Below are 23151 nucleotides of genomic sequence, written 5' to 3'. Positions count from 1 at the left end.
AGTGGTTAATTTAGTCACCACAGGCCTCCTTGAAGCCCTTGGATTCAGTGGGAGCAGTGGTAAAGCAAACAGGCCTGCAATAGACATTAGTAAGAGGCGATTGGAGCATTGGTGGAAGTAGGGAAACGACAAAAGACAGACGCACAAAGGCACAGTTCGCAATAGGGGATCAGAAAATTTGGACGTGGTAGTTCATAGTTTTTTTTTTCTTTTTTCATTGGTTAACCTAGGTAGGATATTAGGCAGCATAGTAGCAAGAGCTTGGTGGCGTAACCCACCGCCCCGTTCCAAAGGGGACGCTCATAACATCCATCCATCCCCGTCGCCCGGTGTGAGTTGCGCCGGCTCTGCTGCTTCAGCAACGCCACGCGCCCTGACCTCTGGGAAGTAGTGCTCGTTTCTTTTTCTGCTGCAGCAATTTCAAAACGTAGAAGAGCGCACGCACAAGCCACTTGCCGGCTCAAAGCCTAGCTGTCACTTTACACTCAAACTATTGAGAAACTGAAGAGACAAAAATGCAGAACTTGAAAAGGGCGTCCTCGGAGACCGGTTACACGCCCTTCCACCGAAGCAAAGACTTGCTGTTATGCAATGCTTTCAAGCTGCTTGCCAAAAATCAACGAAAGGTATGTCATACCATCCGGACTGGTTGCTGGATTGCGTGATAATGCTAATGAAAAACTCGAGGCTTGACGAGCATGTCGGGTGGGAAGGCATACTCATCCTCCCAAGCGGAAGCTGTTTGAAGGTGCCCATGTGGAAATACAAGGATGGGTTTGGCATCAACCCTGCTATTATCACAGGCATTGAAAGAAGAACAAAATCTATAGAGGAATTAGAGTGCCACAGCGGCCTGATTGTGGACGAAATGAAGCTGTCAGAGTTCTTGAATGTTGGCTCAGGAGGGAAAGTGGAAGGACTGGTGGACTTGGGGAAAATTCACATTGGAAAATGACAAACATCTTCCCTGCAATCACGGTCTCGTGACCATGTTTCAGCCTTTCACTGGTTCCTAGTTGGCACTAGATATTCGGCGTTTTCACTTCCAGGGGAGATGTGAAGGCTGCGCGTTTGTGCAAGATCTTAACAGAAGCCGTGTAGCTCGCAGAAAATGCTGGGCTGAAGGTAGATTATATCACGGCGGACGAATTTTGCGATTTCCACAAAGCCATCTGCACCATATATCCTGTTGGCACTGGAAGACGCCTCTTCATTTCGGATTTCCCGAACCTGATAAAATGTGTTCGAAATGGTCTTCTTAAAGCAAGGTACAAAAGGCCTAAAGGTTCTGTTTACACTGAGCACATCAGAGCAGCACACATAGAGGATAAGTGTCCACTTAGCCTTACAGTGATGCCGAATATCAATCTTGCTCACGTGAGACCTCAGAACTTTGAAAAGATGAAGGTAAACCTGGCATTGCACATTTTCATTCTGCAGGTGCTTCGGGGCCTGTTTTTCTACAAGAAGCAATTGAAGGAGCACTGGGGTGACCCCGTACCAACTGAAGCCTTTGTTCTGCTGATGTGGAAGCTAGTAAAAGCAATGACAACACAGATTCCACCTGAGGGGTTAAAAACTGACTCTGCACATGAAAGGCACGTCAAGGATCTATTAGACTGCTTAAACCGATGGGAGGCTCACACGGGAACGTCACCAGCCGGATGTCTTCCAGCAAGCACTGCCAAGGGACTAAGGGTCACCCTTCAGGCCACACTTGATCTAATAAAGTACCTTTGTGAGAAGCTTGGCTTTAAGTAGCTGCTGACGTGCCGGCTGAGCCAAGACTGCCTAGAGAAATTGTTTGGTATCTTTAGACGATTTTCTGGTGGCAACGACCATCCCACTTCTGCCCAATTCTTGCTGTCAAAGCGCCCAAGAGTGGCAACTGTCAAGGGGGCGATCTGACCTTTTTCCTCAGTGGTGAGGATGGAAGATAGTGGATGGAGGATAGTGGGAAGGTAGAAGAAGCTTCTCAGATTATAAAGAAGTCTGCAATGCTCCCCGACCATGAGTACGCTGAAAAGATGAGCGACCCGTGGCTAATCTTCTACATGGCAGGGTATGTTGCACACAAAACAATCCTGAAGACTGCGTGCAAAGAATGCTTCGACGAGCTCCTTGTTTCCACCGACGAAGCCAACGAATAGCTGGCGATGTTCATCAAGCTCTGCGGAGCCTCATATACCCTTCTGAGAAGCTTCTCTCATATGTAGATGCCCTTGAAACAACTTTTTCGGTGTGGTTCAGTTAGAACGAGCTGCACAGTGACATCTTGGCAAAGCTTGTCTTCTGCCTACAAAAAAAAAAAACAAGACGCCATGCTAGGCTGTGCACAGCACGGCCCCAACCTCACCAACCAGGTTACAAAAATTTTTTTGGTCACCCGTTTGCACTTCTACACGAAGGCACTCAACGAAGAGAGCGTGTCTTCCCGTGAAAAGAAGCACCGGAAGCACAGGTGCGTCACTTATTAGCAGAGGCTGACAACGTTCTGTTTGAACTGCTTGTGAACTATTTAAACAAAAAGTTTTTTTTTTTTTGTTCTCGTGAAAAAAAATAGCACCAGCTCAGACGTGTTGCATAGCAAGATATTGATGACTGAGAATGGTTCGCTTTGAACAGATTCTAAGCCATTCTTCAAAAAATGAGTTGTTTGCGCAAGCAGTGTGTTGAAAATGAAATGCTTGCTTCCGAGTTACCACTGGGAATTTTGTTGCTTTGCATTCGATAACCAGACAAAACAAGCTGCATTCTACCATCGACGTGTGCTCAATCGGATTGTTACCTTGGCGCCCTGTAATTCGTAAGGGGCTATGCTACTATATAGCAATTTGCAGCAATGAACGAGCGAGCATATATGTAGTGTGATGCTCTCTTATTTGTTATTGCATTCTTGACTGCGCGCACGTATGATTGCATTCCGCGCAGGGCCCCTGCGCTCAGCTGCTAGCCGCCGTCGCGGCCGACATGTCTGCGGGTGGCAGCGCCCCCTGGAAGTTTCCTTCCAAAGCGCCACGCGCACACCGGCGCGTTCATCACACTTTCCTATTCTAGCCATTGTAACCGCATGCAGGGTGCTTGCATGCAGCTCTACTTTGCCCCTGGCACGCAAAACATGCGCGAGCACGCATGCACGCACATTTTATTGTTTGCAGGTGCTGAGCATCCGCGGCAAGTGCTCAAACCTCGTCAAACTGCGTGCTCCGACATACCTGGTTGCAAGCAAAGACCAATATATTTTATAATTAATTCTGATGATGTGTGGTGTTTTGTGGCGCAAGGGCCAAGTTTGGCCAAAGAACGCCATGACAAGTGGTAATGTTGACGATGTATTATGGAAGATGTGACTTGGCTGTAAAGTGGCCTAAAAATAGTCGCTGTAAAGTGCGTAAAATCTACGTGCTATAAAATTATGGCGATGACTAATGACGAATACTATGAACATTAAAATCCATCGTAGAATGATGCAAAATAGAAAATATATTAGGGTGGTTGCTTGGGCTAGTTGGTAATTCATGATCAAAAATAACGTACAGCGCAAAGGACCAGGACAGCGATAGACGACATACACAGCGCTGTGTATGTCGTCTATCGCTGTCCTGGTCCTTTGCGCTGTACGTTATTTTAGAAAATATATAAGATAGTAAAATTACTTGGAGCACTGTTGCCTCGCCAGAGCCCTTGAAACACAAGGGCTTAGAGGCATGTACTATACGGAAGAGCTATCACAGCGGCACCCTCTGAAGAGAGGACCCGCTACGAACATGTGGGGCTAACAACATGCAAGACAACATCTTTCAGAAAACTTAGGACTGCGTTGGTGTCAAATAAAGGTTCTGGGCTGAGTAGCATTACGGGATGTAGGGGGATGTGCTGCTGGAATGCTAGCGAAAAATGTTTTCTTTCTCTCAGGTTCGGCTGCCCGACACTCCAGGAGGACGTGGAGGACGGTCAGGCTCTCCCCGCATCTACCGCAGGTTGGAGGATCATTTTCAGTGAGTAAGAAGTTATGCGTGCCAAATGTGTGTCCTATTCTGAGGTGACAGAATAGGACATCTGTTCGCCATGATTTTGTTACGGAGGGCCAAGAACCTAACTGTGGCTTTATCACATGCAGTTTGTTATTTACTTCTGCGTCCCACATACGTTGCCAGTGGTTTCGCAGTTTCCTTCTTAAGAAAGACTTCAGGTCTGTGACAGGGACCAAAGCAGTAGGATTAACTGCATGCAATGAAATTGATGTGGCCATCTGGTCCGCTAGAACGTTACCCTCGATGCCCCTATGTCCAGGCACCCAGCATATAATCACACGTTGGTTGGATATATATGCTTTGCACAGGACAGAGTAGAGTTCATTAATTACCGGATATTTGTGGTTACAGAATGACATCAAGGCCTTCACAACACTAAGGGAGTCCGTGTATATAACTGATTTCTGGAGTTTTGATTTCTTTATATGCTTTACAACCGACAACAGCGCGTAGGCCTCAGCTGTAAACATACTGGTTTCCGGATGTAATGCATCGGATTTCGAGAAGGATGGACCGACGGCTGCATAGGACACCCCGTCGTGTGACTTCGATGCATCTGTGTAGAACTCCGTGCAGGAGTATTTGTACTGGAGTTCCCGGAAATGCATTTGGATTTCAATCTCCGGAGCATGCTTTGTGACTTGCACAAAAGATATATCGCATTGTATGAGCTGCCACTCCCAAGGAGGTAGCAGCTTGGCTGGATGAATTAGGCGGAGCTCGAGGAGTGGGACATGCATTTCATCATTAAGCTCCCTGACACGCAGCGAGAAAGGCTGTCTTACGGAGGGACGATTACGAAAGAGTGTAGCATATGTCATATCGTTAATGGTATTAAAACACGGATGTTGAGGATTAGAGTGGTCTTTCAGAAAATCTGTTTGGCTGATGTATGTTCTATGCAGATGAAGTGACCACTCATTTGATTCTGCATATAAACTTTCAATGGGACTTGTTCTGAAAGCTCCAGTGGCCAGCCGGATTCCTAGATGGTGGACCGGATCTAGCATCTTTAGCGCGCTCGGGGCTGCAGAATGATAGATCATGGCACCGTAGCCCAACCGTGATCGAATGAGGCTCTTGTAGAGATTCATTAAACATTTCCTGTCACTGTCCCATGTTGTGTGGGATAAAACTTTCAGTAAGTTCATTGTTTTTAAGCATTTGACCTTGAGTACTTTATGTGTGGAATAAAAGTTAATTTAGAATCAAGTATGATGCCTAAGAACTTGTGTTCTTTGTTCACAGGAATTCGCTGACCATACATTTCGATACTGGGTTTTGCAATGAGCCCTCTCTTTCTTGTGAAAAGCACACAAGAACTTTTGTTGGGGTTCACTTTAAATCCATTTTCTTCTGCCCATTTGGATACTTTGTTCAAGCCCTGTTGTACTTGCCTCTCACATACTGTAAGGTTGCAGGATTTGAAACCCATCTGTATGTCGTCTACGTAAACAGAATAAAAAATGGATGGCGGTAATGAAGCACGAAGGGTGTTCATTTTCACGATGAAGAGCGTGCAACTAAGTACACCTCCTTGAGGTACACCAGTTTCCTGAATAAAAGGTCGCAACAATACATTGCCGACTTTCAAGCGGAATGTACGGTTGGACAAATAGCTTTCTATTAGGACGAGCATATTGCCATGGATGCCAATTCTGGACAAGTCTCTCAAGATTCCATAGCGCCACGTAGTGTTGTACGCCTTCTCCATATCGAGAAATACGGATAGGAAATATTGTTTATTCAGGAAGGCGTTGCGAATGTTTCCCTCAAAGCGCACAAGGTGATCGGTTGTGGACCGCCCTTCTCTGAAGCCACACTGAAAGGGATCGAGCATATTGTTGAGTTCAAGGAAATGTACAAGTCTGCGGTTAACAATTTTTTCAAAAAGCTTACAAAGACAATTTGTAAGAGCTATCGGACGGTAACTTGCCGCCAAGGAAGGGTCTTTACCCTGCTTAAGAACAGGGACCACCATCGCTTCTTTCTATGTAGATGGGAGGTATCCCGTAGCCCAAATAGCGTTGAAAAGTGCGAGTAGTGTAAGTTTGGTGTCAGTATGTAAGTTTCTGATCATGTCATACATGACTATCAGGTCCCGGTGCAGTGCTTTTGCATGTGTTCAAGGCAGCACTCAGCACAGCAATACTGAAAGGCCGGTTATAAGGTTCATTCTGTCTGGATTTTCGTATTATTGGCTTACATTGTTCTATTTGTTTGTATTTCAAAAAGGATTGCGAATAATGGTTTGAACTCGACACGCTCTCAAAGTGTTCCCCAAGTGAGTCTGCCTGATCTTTCAGTGTTTCACCTTGTGTGTTTACCAAAGCAAGTGAATATGTTTGTCACCCTTTTATCCTATTAACCCTGTTCCAGACTTTGGCCTCATTTGTATACAAGTTCATACCGGATAAAAACTTCTGCCAACTCTCCCTTCTAGCCTGTCGGCGTGTTTGCCTACCTTGCGATTTCACTTTCTTAAAGTTAAACAGATTCTCCGCAGTGGGAGAGGCGCGTAGCAACCCCCACGCTTTGTTCTGTTTCTTACGAGCGATCCTACAGTCGTCGTTCCACCACGGGGCACGCCGTTTGCATGCCAAGCCATTTACTTGCGATATACATTTAGTTGCGGCATCTATTATGGAAGCTGTAAAATATTCCACAGCAGCATCGATTCCTAACGAGGACATGTCGTCCCATGAAATACTACTGAGAGTTCGGAATTTCTCCCAGTCAGCTGTATCAATCTTCCACTTAGGAGCCTGTGGTGGATATTCATTTTCTTTAGGTGTTCGTAGCACTATGGGGAAGTGGTCACTTCCGTAAGGATCGCTTGTAACTTCCCATTCGAGTTCAGGCAGAATAGAAGGAGAAACTATGCTGAGATCAATTGAAGAAAAGGTTTTGTTGGCAAGACAGTAATATGTGGGTTCTTTCTTATTCAGAATGCACGCACCAGAAGAGAAAAGGAATTGTTCAACAAGTCGTCCTCGCGCATCTACACGAGAGTCGCCCCACAGGGAGCTGTGCGCATTGAAATCGCCAAGAACAACATAAGGTTCTGGCAATTGATCTATAAAGGATTGGAATTCATGTTTCGTTAATTTGTAGTGTGGGGGTATGTAAAGCGAGCAAATGGTGACGAGTTTATTTAGAAGAACAGCTCGAACCGCCACTGCTTCAAGGGGCGTTTGTAGCTGTAAACGCTGACAGGAAATACTTTTATGAATAAGAATGGCAACACCGCCTGATGATACGACAGCATCATCGCGATCTTTGCGGAACTTGACATACGGTCGGAGACAGTTTGTGTGTTGTGGTTTTAAGTGTGTTTCCTGCAGACACAGCACTTTTGGACTGTGTTTTTGGATAAGCTCTTGCAAGTCATCAAGGTTCCTAGGAAGACCTCTAACGTTCCATTGAATAATTTGTGTATCCATATTGAAAGTAAATAAGTGCTGTGTGTATGGAAACGGAGGTGATGCCTTAGGTTACAGAGCTCTTTCGACGCCCTGTAACGGGGGTTCTGCCCTTTCGGGAGTTTGAGGGAGCCTCGCCGCTCCTTAGGCGTTTGGTGCGCCTTGAGGACAGCTGTAGTGTCCATTGCCTCTTGTGAGGCGCCGGACACGTGCTCTTGCGAGCGAGAAGTTACAAGAGAGAGTCCTGCCTTGGAGGGCAAGAACCCTGCGCCCACCAGCCCGGGGGTCGATGGGGCACCTTGCGGGATTTGGATGCGCCGGCTGTTGCCAGCGCTGGAAGGGGCCGGGGGGGGGGGGGGGAGGTTGGGGTTGGGGCAGCCTCGGCTGCGCCCACCTTCGCGGTCGATGGTCCCCTCTGCTGTGTTGACGGAGCAGCGCTAGCTGCAACTGCCGCGGGGGCAGATGGCGTAACTGCCGACTCACTGCCTGTGGGTCGGACAGCTGCCGGAGGCTGTTGTGACGCTGCCCCCTTACGCGCCACATCGGCAAAGCTGCTCTTAGACAGGTATGACACTCGCCTACGTGCCTCTTTGAAAGATATGTTTTCTTTGACTTTGATTGTCACAATCTCCTTTTCTCTTTTCCATAACGGGCAGGACTGCGAGTATGCGGCATGCTCGCCATCACAGTTGACACAATGTGGAGTGTTCTGGCATGTTTCGGAGGAATGTTCAGTGTCACTGCACTTGGCACATGTCAGCCGGCCTCGACAGTTCTGTGAACTGTGGCCGAACCTTTGGCACTTAAAGCATCTAAGAGGATTGGGCACGTATGGCCTAACACGAAGTTTGATATAACCGGCCTCGATGGACTCGGGGAGGACACTTGAACCGAAAGTGAGTATCAGGTGTTTTGTTTGGATTTCTTTTCCATCTCGCCTCATCTTAATTCTTTTGACATTTATAACATTCTGTTTGCTGAAGCCCTCCAAGAGCTCAGCCTCAGTGAGCTCCAGCAAATCATCGTCCGAGACAATGCCGCGTGAGGTGTTCATCGTGCGGTGTGGGGTTACTACTACTTGGGTGTCCCCAAATGATACTAGCTGAGGCAGTCAGTTTCTCAAATTGCTTTTGATCACGGAGCTCCAGGAGGAGGTCACCGCTAGCCATCCTCGACACCTTATATCCTGGACCAAAAAGTTCAGTAAGAGACTTAGATACAAGGAAGGGGGAGATTGTTCGCACTTGTTTAGCTGGTTTTTCTGCGTGTATCACATGAAAACGAGGAAAATTGTGGACTTGGCGTCCGAAAAACTGAAAGATCTCTTCGGTGCACCCTCGTTTCTGAGGGCGATCAGGGAGTTTAGGAAAAGCGTTTTCCATGAGTACAGTTGGGTTTTCGGCCGCGATGCCGACCACCCACCATGGAGCCCAACAGGGGGACGTGACAGAAGTTCCTCCTAGAGAAACCCTGCCAACCCAGACGTACATCGCTGCTATAACCAAATACAGCATAACCAAGGCTGGCTAGCTACACAAGGTTAACCCTCGCCACCGGGAAACTAGGAAGTGAGGAGAAGTGATGAGAAGACAGGAAAGGTGAAATTGGCGAGAGAGAAAGACAAAGGTTGGAGAGAAGGACAGGAAAAGGCGGAAGAGAAGAGATGAAAGGACAGTAAAAGAAAGAAGATAGGAAAGAAAAAGGTTGAAGAGGTGGAAAGGAAAAGGCGACTGCCGATTTCCCCCTGGTGGGTCAGTCCAAGGGTGCCGTCAACGTGAAGCAGAGGCCAAAGAGGTGTGTTGCCTCCGCCGAGGGGCCTTAAAGGTCCGAACACACGGCATTGGCTCAACCCCCCCGGATCCCCCTTTCCCCGGACACGGCTAAGCCGCGCACGGCTACACGCGGGATGGGCCAACCCTTGTGTGCTCGGGTACTATAATTAATTCTGACGGCCCGTTCCTGACGACCAGTTCAACGAATCTGTGCACTTTCGGCCGCTCTTCATCACATTGTTTTTGGACGATGTCAACCAGCATGTCGTCTTCACTGTCAGACGATTTTGAAAAAAAGCTCATAGATTGCGGCAACTAGCCGCGTTTCCTTTCTCATTGCGATGTCTCCACTAGCTAGCTCCGTCAATTCCGCTGCAACCGCAGCTATCGCAGGCCAGAGCATCCGCGGTTCTCTAGTCGGCAGTGCTCGCGCACGTCCCGCAGTGCTTGCTGCGATTGCACCCCAACGCACCGCCGATTTTCTCGGTGCGAGACAGGGCAACGGAAAACCGCTCCAACAGGGTGCGCTTCCGGTGATCGAGGATGGTCGGTGCACACCGGTGCGGTTGATCGAGGATGAAAGTGCGCACCAAGGCGCACCGGTGCAGGTGATCAAGGACATTATATTAGACCACTTTACCAGTGACAATGCAACGTTACCCCATCATTGTGACGTATAAATGCATCTGAAAGAAATGCAGATGCATTTTTCGCAGATGCATTACCTCGTTTTAGCAGTAAAGAACACCTGGAAGAACATGAGGACTTTGAAGTTAATGTTCTTGATTTTGTTTCAGCCTCAGAGCGCTGCCTGAAAGACCTACTTGCAGCAACCAGTGAGGTCAGCTACCTGACAAAGCTGTGTGAATACGCAGAGACAGCATGGCCTCTTCACAAGCTCAAAGTCCCAGAGCAACTTGGAACCTACTGGGCCTACCAAGACGAGATACACATGCAGGATGGCCTCGTATTTCACAGCAACATGGTAATCATACCCAAGTCAAAAACATGCAAAATGATTTGCCTCCTTCACGCGGTGCATGCTGGAGTGGATAAAATGAAGGCGAGGGCTGGGAACATGATGTTCTGGCCGAATATAACAACCGACATTGAGCAGTTCTGCAAACGCCGCAAGGCGTGCCTAAAGAATCAGCTGCGAAACACCAAAATGCCCCTCTTAAGTCACGATGTTCCCACCCTACCCAGGCAAGCTGTTGGCATCGACTTGCTCTCTTATGAAGGTCGTGAATTTGCCACTATCGTAGACTTTTACTCGTTCTTTTTCGAGATTCGGGAACTTCACACTGCCACAGCAGCCTCGCTGAACGCCTGCTGTTCTGAAATATTTTCTGTTCATGCTTGCCTATGAAGTTGTGCAGTGTTCATCATCATCCTCATCATAATCAGCCTGGTTACGCCCACTGCAGGGCAAAGGCCTCTCCATTACTTCTCCAACTACCCCGGTCATGTACTAATTGTGGCCATGCTGTCCCTGCAAACTTCCTAATCTCATCTGCCCACCTAACTTTCGGCCGCCCTCTGCTATGCTTCCCTTCCCTTGGAATCTAGTCCGTAACCCTTAATGACCATCGGTTATCTTCTCTCCTCATCACATGTCCTGCCCATGCCCATTTATTTTTATTGATTTCAACTAAGATGTCATTAACTCGCGTTTGTTCCCTCACCCACTCTGCTCTTTTCTTATCCCTTAACGTTACACCCATCATTCTTCTTTCCATAGCTCGTTGTGTCGTCCTCAATTTAAGCAGAACCCTTTTTTTAAGCCTCCAGGTTTCTGCCCCATACGTGAGTACTGGTAAGACACATCTATTATACACTTTTCTCATGAGGCATAATGGCAACCTGCTGTTCATGATCTGAGAATGCCTGCCAAACGCACCCCAGCCCATTCTTATTCTTCCGATGATTTCAGTCTCATGATCCGGATCCGCCGTCCCTACCTGCCCTAAGTAGATGTATTCCCTTACCACTTCCAGTGCCTCGCTACCTATCGTAAACTGCTCTTCTCTTCCGAGACTGTTAAACATTACTTTAGTTTTCTGCAGATTAATTTTTAGACCCACTCTTCCGCTTTGCCTCTCTAGTGCATTGCAAGTGGTCCCCTGAGTTACTAAGCAAGGCAATATCATCAGCGAATTGCAAGTTACTAAGATATTCTCCATTAACTCTTATCCCCAATTCTTCCCAATTCAGGTCTCTGAATACCTCCTGTAAACACGCTGTGAATAGCATTGGAGAGATTGTCTCTCCCTGCATGACACCTTTCTTTTATTGGCATTTTGTTGCTTTCTTTATGGAGGAATACGGTGGCTGTGGAGCCGCTATAGATATCTTTCAGTATTTTTACATATGGCTCGTCTACACCCCGATTCCGTAATGCCTCCATGACTGCTGAGGTTTCGACAGAATCAAATGCTTTCTCGTAATCAATGAAATCTATATATAAGGGTTGGTTATATTCCGAAGATTCCACTATCACCTCCTTGATAGTGTGAATATGGTCTATTGTTGAGTAGCCTTTACGGAATCCTGCCTGGTTCTTTGCTTGGCAGAAGTCTAAGGTGTTCCTGATTCTATTTGTGATTACCTTAGTAAATAGTTTGCAGGCAACTGACAGTAAGCTGATCGGTCTATAATTTTTAAAGTCTTTGGCGTCCCCTTTCTTATGGACTAGGATTATGTTAGCGTTTTTCCAAGATTCCGGTACGCTCGAGGTCATGAGGCATTGCGTATACAGGGTGGCCAGTTTCTCTAGAACAATCTGCCCACCATCCTTCAACAAATCTGCTGTTACCTGATCCTCCCCCGCTGCCTTCCCCCTTTGCATAGCTCCCAAGGCTTTCTTTACTTCTTCCGGTGTTACTTGTGGGATTTCCCATTCCTCTAGACTATTCTCTCTTCCATCATCATCGTGCGTGCCCCTGGTACTGTATAGATCTCTAGAGAACTCCTCAGCCACTTGAACGATCTCATCCATATTAGTGATGATATTGCCGGCTTTGTCTTTTAACGCATACATCTGATTCTTGCCAATTCCTAGTTTCTTCTTCACTGCTTTTAGGCTTCCTCTGTTCTGAGAGCATGTTCAATTCTATCCATATTATACTTCCTTATGTCAACTGTCTTACGCTTGTTCATTAACTTGGAAAGTTCTGCTAGTTCTATTCTAGCTGTAGGGTTAGAGGTTTTCATAAATTGGCGTTTGTTCATCAGGTCTTTCATCTCCTGCGATAGCTTACTGGCATCCTGTCTAACGGAGTTACCACCGACTTCTATTGCGCATTCCTTAATGATGCCCATAAGATTGTCGTTCATATCTTCAACACTAAGGTCCTCTTCCTGAGTTAAGGCCAAATACCCGTTGTGTAGCTTGATCCGGAATTCCTCTACTTTCCCTCTTACCGCTAACTCGTTGATCGGCTTCTTATGTACCAATTTCTTCCGTTCCCTCCTCAAGTCTAGGCTAATTCGAGTTCTTACCATCCTACGGTCACTGCAGCGCACCTTGCCGAGCACGTCCACATCTTGTATGATGCCAGGGTTAGCGCAGAGTATGAAGTCTATTTCATTTCTAGTCTCGCCGTTCGGGCTCCTCCACGTCCACTTTCGGCTATCCCGTTTGCGGAAGAAGGTATTCATTATCCGCATAGTAGAGTTTGCAGAACAGAATAATAATAACTCTCCCCTGCTATTCCTAGAGCCTATGCCATATTCCCCCACTGACTTGCCTCCAGCCTGCTTCTTGCCTACCCTGGCATTGAAGTGACCCATCAGTATAGTGTATTTTGTTTCAACTTGACCCATCGCTGATTCCACGTCTTCATAGAAGCTTTCCACTTCCTGGTCATCATGACTGGATGTAGGGGCGTAGACCTGTACGACCTTCAATTTGTACCTCTTAAGTTTCACAACAAGACCTGCCACCGTCTCATTAATGCTATAGAATTCCTGTATTTTACGAGTTATATCCTTATTAATCAGGAATCTGACTCCTAGTTCTCGTCTCTCCGCTAAGCCCCAGTAGCAGCACAGGACATGCCCGCTTTTGAGCACTGTATATGCTTCTTTCGTCCTCGTAACTTCACTGAGCCCTATTATATCCCATTTACTGCTCTCTAATTCCTCCAATTGCACTGCTAGACTCGCCTCACTAGATAACGTTCTAGCGTTCAACATTGCCAGGTTCAGATACCACCCTTTATCAGCCGGATGTTTAAGGAGTTTCTGAGCACCTTAGGTATCACCCACGTCACGTCAAGCCCCCACCACCCACATTCTAACGTCATGACAGAAAGAGGGGTACAGGAAGCCAAGAATCTTCGAAAAACTTGCTCCTTTAAAAGGCCCTTTGCTTGAATGCCGCAATACTAAGCACGATGATGTGCTAAAGTCCCCTGTGCAGAGGCTTATGGGTCGCCAAACCCAGACTCTTCTCACAGTACCTACCAGTCACTTGGTCCACAGTTGTCTTCGGGAGATACGCTAACACCAAAGGACCTGCTACAACCATGGCAGCTGGTACTTGCCACCAGGCCAGCAGGTCTCCATGTATGATACAATCAAGCGAACCTAGTCTCTAGTGGTCTTTCTCAGGCCAGCTAACAAACCTCGGTCAGCGATCGTCAAAACTGAAGACTGCAGTGAAATTCGGTGCACATAAGACCACCTATGACTGATGGGTCTGCAACCTGAAACCAGTCCCACCCCTCAAGAAGGCCCCTGCACAGAGCCCGCCCAAGAGCTACGCCAAAGCACAAGGCAGCAACGCCAGCCCTGCCGGTACCCTCTACTCGAACGATGTTGAACTCTGTTTTTCCATAAAAGGGAAGATGTAGCAGAGCTGAGTCAACGTGACGTCACACACTCCTGCATAATCTGTGCATGACTTAATACGTCAGCGCACTACACATTTGCCATCATATCGGGAATAAACGTTCATTGCCCTATGTGGGATTGTGCACAGCGACATCTCCAGTGACGATGACGACCCGAAGGAAAACGACTGTGGGTCACTGAACACAGAAGAGGAGATTGTGTCAAACATTGATGTTTTAGCACACATAAACAAAGTCCACACTTTCATAGCTCAGTGCAATGATGTACTCGATGGGGTATTGCGCAAAGTAGAAAATGTAGACTCATGCCTAATGGGTCGTGCGTGCAGTGCGTGCCAGAAGAAAATCGCTGGTTTCTTCAAATAAAGCAGCTTTGAAGTGAGTTAAACATTATTTGAGAGTATGCTTGCCTGTACACGCGTCTACTGCCAAGGTACATCATTTTCATTCCTAGGTTTGCCCACTGGCTTATAACCGCAAGCTTTTCATCACAACGATATTTCAATATAACGAACGATTTTTGGCAGTTTTTCGCGATTCATTATATCAAGATTTGACTGTATTATTGTAAGAGCAGGAACATTTGAGACTTCCGAAATATTCTCGTGTGTCCATTTTTCTAAGCCTCTGAACTATGTGCATAACATGCATCAATTTTTTTTAATTCTTACAAGTTTATTTCCTTTCTTTATTGTTGTTATTCATGAATAAAGAATGCATATATACCAGAGCAAAATATATTTTTGTCACTTTACGGTCACCCTAGAAAATCTACGGTAAATTGTTTTCGAAGTAGGTTCTTCTGAAGAATTTCAATCTGCAAAAAAAAAAAAAAATCAAAACTGGGTGGTCGTATATGGCAAAAAAAAAAAAAAAATCGGCAAAATGCGCACATGAAGCTATCAGCCATCTCGGCTTGCCCAAGCATTACACGTAACACATTAAACAAGTCCTACGAGGGCTATAATTCTAACAACCATGTGATGATTACACTAAGGTAGCAGCGCTCCAGAATTATTTATTCCTGACCTAGCTGGATTTGTAAAAGACATACATGCAAGAGATGAGTGCTCTTGTAGGTTTGCACCCACAATCAAATATGCAAGTAGCAGTTGTATAGTTTAACACTATGAGAGTCGCTGCCAAGTAGAAGCAAGTCCCAGTCCCAAGCACTCACAGAATGCTTCAAGAAATGTGCCTTTTTGGAACGAAACTGCACCTGCTGCAACCTTCCTTTTTAGTGTACTGCTGCTTCTTTCACTTTGGTGTGCGGTGGCTGCCAACATGACATAGTTCGGGACTATTCTCTCTGCATGCTCATGCCTACGTTTGCACACTTAATTCGGCGTCCTCCCAGAAGTGATTTCAAGCTATGGGCATTGAGAAAACTCATTTCTATAACCTTATCATTTTAACACGAAATGCTAGCCCACATGGCTTTCCCACACGCACGTGCACACACACGCGCACACACACACACACACACAGGCTTGCAATTAGTACTTTGTTTACAGACGTGGATCTCTTTTTGCAAGACGCATGAAAAACTGATTGGATATCGTTAGAGATAAAAGATATTGTTACATGAAGCTGAAGCCGAATACTATTTATAATTTATTTACAGGGAAGCTCACGGAGGCCAAAATGGCGACGCTATATCAAGCCAGCACACATGTCATCTTCGTCCTCCTTAATGCAGCCACACTGTGGCGGCTGTTCCATAGCATCACCCCCGGCTGTAGAAGCACCGTCCCGGTGCTTAATCTACACATCCGTGGTGAAAGGTGTGTGGTATGGTTTTAGTCTTGCCACGTGAACGATGTCACTTTCAGCTGATGATGACGCTGAGAGATCAGCGGGGATGATTTCATACGTGACATCGGTCACTTGTCGTACCACACGGTAAGGGCCAGTGTAGCGCGACAGCTGCTTTGCGGAAAGGCCCACACGTCGAACGGGTGACCAGAGAAGCACCAGAGAACTCGGAGAAAAGTGCACGTCACGATGGTGGCAATCACAGAGGCATCTCTGATGCTCTTGTGAGGCTTCGAGACGGGTGCGGGCGGTCTGGCGCGCATGGTTGGCGTGCGCTATCGCATCGCGGGCGTATTAAGTGGCGGAACATGTGGCTGAGGGCAGAAAAGTGTCCAAGGGCAACACAGGTTCTCGGCCATATAGCAGATAGAATGGTGAATAGCCGGCGGTGTGGTGACACGATGGATTATACGCGAACGTCACATATGGTAAGTGAAGATCCCAGTCGTGGTGGTCGGTCGCAACGTACTTCGAAAGCATGTCGGTGATGGTCCGGTTGAGGCACTCCATGAGGCCGTTGGTCTGTGGGTGGTAGGATGTGCTGAACTTGTGCTTTGTTGAGCAGGAGCGGAGGATGTCCTCGACGACTGCTGACAGAAAGCTGCGGCCACGGTCAGCGAGTAATTGGCGCGAAGCACCGTGCACTAAAATGATGTCACAGAGCACAAAGTCAGCAACGTCAGTAGCGCAACTTGTCGGGAGGGCTCTGGTGATCGCGTACCGCGTAGCATAATCGGTAGCGACGGCGACCCATTTATTTACGGAGCCCGAGAGAGGAAATAGTCTAAGAAGCTATAGACCAACAAAGAAAAAGGGTTCGGGTGGGATGTCGATCGGCTGGAGACATCCAGCTGGAGGTGTGGAGGGCTTCTTCCAGCGCTGACAGGGCTTACAAGCGGCAACGTAGCGCCGCACGGAGCGGGCGAGACCCGGCCAAAAGAATCGATGGCATACACGGTCGTATGTGCGCGAGACGCCCAAGTGCGCAGCCAAGGGAGCATCATGAAGTTGCTGGAGAACAGTCGAACGCTGGTGCGATGGAATGACGAGCAGAAGGTCAAGGCCGTGTGGATCAAAATTGCGGCGGTATAATGCCCCCTCCTTAAGGAGAAACATCCGGAGAGAGGTGTCACCAGGAGTTGACTCCAGACGGTCGATGAGGGCTCGTAATGAAGGATCGCGCCGTTGCTCATTGCCGATTAGGAGCAACTGGGACACAGAGAAAACGCAAGCGAGGGCGTCCGCATCAGCCGGTTCGTCGACGGGGTAGCGGGACAAACAATCGGAATCCTGGTGCAAGCGTCCCATCTTATATACCACGGAGAAGTTATATTTTTGAAGGCGTAACGCCCAGCGAGCGAGTCGTCCCGTGGGGTCCTTGAGCGAGGATAGCCAGCAGAGAGCGTGGTGATCAGTGATGACACAGAAGGGGCGTCCCTACAAGTATGGACGAAATTTCACAACAGCCCACATAAGAGCGAGGCACTCGCGCTCTGTGATTGAATAATTGCGCTCGGCGGGTGATAGAAGTCAGCTGGCATAGGCTATAACGCGATCATGTCCACGCTGGCGCTGTGCTAACACTGCTCCTATGCCGTGGCCACTGGCATCAGTTCGAACTTCCGTTGAGGCAGACGGGTCAAAGTGGTCCAAAATTGGAGGCGTGGTAAGGAGAGTAGTCAGCTGCGAAAAAGATGCGGCATGGTCAGGACCCCAAGGAAAAGGGGCGTCTTTCTTCAAGAGGTCGGTAAGGGGATGTGCGATGGTCGCAAAATCCTTCACAAAGTGTAGGAAATAAGAGCACAGCCCTACGAAACTACGAACATCCTTGGTAGACTTCGGAACAGGGAAATTCGTAACGGCACGAATTTTGTCCCGATCGGGTTGCACGCCTCTGGCATCCACGAGGTGTCCAAGGACGGGCGATTTGGCGGTGAGCGAAATGACATTTTGACGAGTTCAACTGGATACCGGCGCGGCGGAACACATCAAGAATCGCTGAAAGACGGTCTAGATGAGTGTCGAATGTGTGCGAATAAACGATGACATCGTCCAGATAGCACAAACAGGCGGACCACTTGAACCCCTGAAGCAAAGAGTCCATCATTCGTTCGAAGGTGGCGGGCACGTTACAGAGACCGAAAGGCATCACCTTGAACTGATAAAGGCCGTCAGGGGTAACAAATGCAGTCTTCTCTCGGTCCATGTCATCGACGGATATCTGCCAGTAGCCGGACCGTAAGTCGACAGCAGAAAAATAAGTGGCACCGTACAGGCAGTCTAGAGCATCATCAATCAACAAAGCAAAGGGTACACGTCCTTCGTTGTGATTTTGTTCAGGTGGCGATAATCTACACAAAAGTGCCACATTCCATCCTTCTTTTTGACAAGTACGACGGGAGATGCCCAGGGACTACAGTAAGGCTCGATAATGTCCTTTGCAAGCATCTTTTTGACTTCCTGTTGGATAACAGCTCGTTCTGACGCAGAAACACAATATGGACGTCTGTGAATAGGGTTCGCATCGCAAGTATTTATGCAATGGGTCACGACGGACGTTTGACCTAAGGGTCTATTGTCAAAGTAAAAAATGTCTCGATAGCCTTCAAGAACGCGGCAAAGAGCTTCAGCTTGAGCAGGTGTAAGATCAGAGGAAACCATCTTCTTAATGTCGATGTCAGTAGCGTGCGATGACGTCACGGTATGGGCTGAGCTGTAACGACCTTCCACTGTGAGTGGCTCGATCTCACCATCCTGCAAAGCTCTAATTATAGCCAATGAAATCCCCTGAGGCAGAACTTGCGTGGTTAGCGCGAAATTGACTAGTGGAAGGCAGGCACGGTTGCCAGTAATTTTCAGCACAGTGTGTGGCACGGTAACACCACGTGTAAGTATAACGGCCGGAATTGGTGCAGCCACGTAATTGCCGTCAGGTACAGCTGGTGAGGACAAGTCGACGTGTGTCACAGAGTGAGGCGGTAGGCGAATAAAATCCCTGCAGCTCAAATGGCGTGGAGGCGGGTCCGCAGGGTCGGCAAGAAGAGGCAAGTCAAGGCGAAGTGAGCCGGCCGAACAGTCAATGAGGGCAGAATGATTGGCAAGAAAATTCAGACCGAGAATGAGTTCGTGAGGGCAATGCTCGATGACGGCAAAGAGAACGACGGTGTGTCTCTCAGCAATCGTGAGTCGGGCAAAACAGATGCCAACAATAGCGACAGTCCCTCCGTCGGCGACTTGTACAACTCGGTTCGGGGCGGGCGTGAGAACTTTCTTGAGCCAACGGCGAAGAGCAGCACTCATAATGGACACATGCACCCCGGTGCATGCGCATACAGGAACATTGTCGACGAGAACGCCCAAAATATTCTTGTTCGTGGGTAAGGTGAAGCGAGGATTTCGTGCCAATGTCATCAATGCAGCTTCACCTCCAGAAGCTGCACTGTCTAGTTTTCCGGTCGGGGGTGCAGCGAGTAGGTCGGAGAAGGAGCACGGCGTGACGGGGGCGAGTGAGATTGGAGGCGGGAGGGGGAAGTTGAGCGGGAGTAGCGGGGTCGTGTCAACGGTGTTGCAGGGTCAGATGATGGGGCGGGCATAGCAGGAGCAAAGGAAAAGGACATGCTAGAGGGGTGAGGGTGGTAATCAGGAATGAATGTCGGACAAGTCCAGCGGCTGCGGCAGTGGGGAGCGACATGTCCAATGCGTCGGCAGTTAAAACAGATCGGCTAGTCGTCCACGGTTTGCCATTCGGAGGGGTTGCGCTGACCATAAGAGGAGTAAGAAGAGCGCAGTGGGGACATGCGTGGAGACAAAGGTTCCGAGCGTACGGAACGAATGGATTGCAAGCCGACGTTGAACGACTCTTGACGGACGACGGCCTGGATCAAGGAGATTGTCACCAGAGAATGATCAGGTAACGGGAATTAAGGGGCCGCCGGTTGTGCCGCTTCGACCTCACAATGAATGATGCGGTCACATCGCGACGGCTGGTGGAAGAGGTCGTCACAGGATGACGTAGCAGCTGTGTAGGGAAGTCGCGTGATGTGCTGGGATACCCGGCGGCTTTTAGCATGCTCAAGACGGCGGCACTCCTTGAGGATGGTATCGATGCTGGTGACGTTCGTAAACACCAGTAAATTGAAGCCGTCGTCAGCAATGCCTTTGAGGATGTGATTAACCTTATCGTCCTCAGTCATGTTCGGGTCTTCCTTGGCACAAAGGGCCAAGACGTCGAGAATGTACGACACGTAGGACTCGGTCGACGTCTGTACATGTGTGGCAAGGGCTTTCTTGGCATTGACTTGTCGACCAAACGGATTGCCAAAAAGGTCGCGTAGCTTGTCTCTGAAAAGATCCCAGCTCGAGATCTCCTCTTCGCAAGTCTGGAACCACGCCAATGGAGCTCCGTCGAGGTAGAAAAGAACGTTGGCAAGCATAATAGTCGGATCCCACCTGTGACTGGTGCTGACACGTTCGTATATGTGGAGCCAGTCGTCAACATCAGGACTGCCGACTCCTTTGAAAACACCAGGAACCCGAGGTGGGGAAACGGCGACGTAGGTCGGGGCTGCAGGCGGAGATGCTTGCGTAGATGAAGTGCCGCCAGCAGGAGCGGAAGTTGCAGTCACTGTTGCGACCACTGCAAAGCTCCATGACGGGTACGGAGAACTTCCACCTCCACCAAATTAATGTTGCGTGAAGCTGAAGCCGAATACTATTTACAATTTATTTACAGGGAAGCTCACGGAGGCCAAAATGGCGACGCTATATCAAGCCGGCACACACGTCGTCTTCGTCCTCCTCAGTGCAGCCACACTGTGGCGGCTGTTCCGTAGCAATATGATTACTTCAAGTTTCTCACTCACTTTATATTGATCACTGGAGCACACCATTGAATTTTCTTGCGGGCACCCGCATAGCTAGCCTTGCTTTTGCTATGGCCCTGGACCATACATAACATTTACAACAATACATAACATTTGACATTCTGGTTCTCGGTTCGGGCGTGGACCAGAGAGCACCGCACTGCCATCTTTGCCACGATGAGAACCTTGACATGACACACGACAAATATGGAAAATGAGATGGCATGTCACAAAATATTGGCCCGAGTTTGTGTGAATTTTATTACCTTTGTAAAATTATTTGATAGTTTAACCATGTATTCAACAAGAAACCCTGTATATGGCACTGCACACGTTAAAAAAAATTTGCCACTTCAATGACACCTCAAAACCTATCTGCTTGTGGTTTTTTGAAATAAGTCAGCCATTCTATATAAGTTAAATCTGCATTAAAAATGTGACCGTCAAAGGGTTAAGAAGCATGGCAGCAGTACAAATATTACAGTACAAATATACAGCTAGTACAAATATTAAATAGTATTAAGCCATAGTATTTCAAGAGGTTCCCGTGACACACAGAAAGAAGACAATGCTGCCACCCAGTGACTTTGTCTCCTGAAACATGCCAAATGTCATAGCAGAAACTGTGACCATGCCATACAGAATGTGTCCTATCTGTCCCAGGAGACAAAGCCAGCTGAGTAAAGACACAAAGGACACATTGGCAACAGACCTGGTTTTTCAAAGAGTCGAGTGGGCTGGCAGAACGGAAGCTCTTCGGGCTGGGAGGATGCGTGCCAACAGTCTAACAAGCAAGGAGGAGGTCCATGCACCAACAAAGGGTACAACACCATCAGGCTCTACAACACACTTGCACAACCCATGGGCTTCCAAGCATCAATCCATGCCTTCTAGGCTTCTAATTGCTTTTTCAAACTGCGCGACAAGACACAAGGTAAGAAAGGGATCAGAGGAATGCATACCTCGTACAGCCAGAGTATCATGTCACCATCACAGCTCCAAAGACGCAAGCAGAGCCTAACTAAAAAACATCATGACCCCCCTGGTCACCCCCGAGAGATGGCACACCTCTTATTGTAGTGGTCACTTGTTTTTATAAGCGACTCCAAAATGGCGGACAATATCTGAACTGGTCTCCTCATTTACCCCGCCTCTCCTCGGGGCGGAAACCTTTCATTATTTGAATACATTACACAATTAATGGAAGAGTGGCTTGTGATATGGATCCCACCTACTTTTCTCTCTTCATGCAACTACAGCATCGAAGAAGTCTTGGCAGCGCACTAGCAAGTCCCCGAAACTCTTCATCTCCGGTTAATACACTTTTCCTGATGTACCAGTTGCCACATGCACATATCAATTTATTATATGCTGCAGCCACCATATGGCCAGGGCTAAGAAGCCACAGTCATATTATGCATCAAGCTACTCCAAAGTTGTAAAAAATGGAGTAGCATTCACTTACACTGACAATTATCGCAGATGGTTTTTGCACAAATGTGTTTTCTTTTGCAAAGCCAGGCTGCATCAGCCTCCTTTGGCTGATGCAGGAGAAAGCATGCTCATGCACAGACGGCGCTTCTTCCAGGCCCTCACCTCCTCGTGCGTTTATGTAAAACTTGAAAGCAGTTGAATAATAAGAACATGCATGCATATGAATGGAACGAGCAGCCAAGTGTTTGTTAAACATTAGGATCTGACGATAGTGAGAGGGCCATTCACTATACACCTTTTTCGCGGAGCAGTTTGCTGCTCTGCGAAGCCCCTAGAGTTTCTTTATGATTATTTGAAAATAAAATTTTTTTTTTTTCAAATAATCATAAAGCAAACTCTAGGGTCGGCTTAGCTTCCAGTATTTTAAAAAACACGCCAGTCTTTAATTGAAATTTATAATTACGGTGCATAGCTACCACCAAGAAATGTCAGTATCACAACCGCTATTCGCTGCACTAGTAGCAAACTGAAGTACACAAGCATTCTGAGTACACAGAGCAACCGAGTACATGAGCATGTCACCATTTTGATCTGTGTCATATTGGCACAAGGCGTGGCATTATCATAATGGCACCAAACAAGTGATGTCACTATAGCGCTGCTTCCAAATTAAAAGTTGTGGTAGTTGCCATTCCAGCCAAACGGGACTTCGACCTCAATGAGAAAAACGTACATCGTTGCAGGGGGCAATGGGTGATCCTTTCTGCATGCGCCACAACGAAGAAATGACAGCGATAAGAAAGATAGGTCTAGGCTAGCAGCCATGATGACGTAGAATGAGCTCGGCATGTTCATATTCAATAAATGCTGTTTTTTCATTTTGTGAACGCTGTCCTCGACACTTCATGTTGTTTTCATTGGCTTTACTCAACAATGAAATAACAAAAACAGACGTT

The 23151-nt window shown here is 47.7% G+C and overlaps 1 protein-coding gene across 6 annotated transcripts in view; it reads right to left on the bottom strand.

Moving 5' to 3' along the window:
- Unc-115a (actin binding LIM protein Uncoordinated 115a) overlaps positions 1 to 23151 on the bottom strand; it is a 593933-nt gene that overhangs the window by 258508 nt on the left and 312274 nt on the right. For 5 of the 6 annotated variants that reach the window (XM_075676601.1, XM_075676603.1, XM_075676600.1 and 2 more), the window contains one exon: positions 21474 to 21545. The exons of the other annotated variant lie outside the window; for it this stretch is intronic. In XM_075676601.1, the coding sequence (XP_075532716.1) occupies positions 21474 to 21545 (72 nt within the window). The remainder of the gene's footprint in view (positions 1 to 21473; positions 21546 to 23151) is intronic. 6 annotated transcript variants of the gene reach the window in all.

The sequence above is a fragment of the Dermacentor variabilis genome, unplaced genomic scaffold, assembly GCF_050947875.1.
Source record: "Dermacentor variabilis isolate Ectoservices unplaced genomic scaffold, ASM5094787v1 scaffold_12, whole genome shotgun sequence".
Lineage (NCBI taxonomy): Eukaryota > Metazoa > Arthropoda > Arachnida > Ixodida > Ixodidae > Dermacentor > Dermacentor variabilis.
The sequence above is the reverse complement of the archived record's forward strand: the minus strand, read 5'-3'. Positions and strand labels throughout refer to the sequence as shown.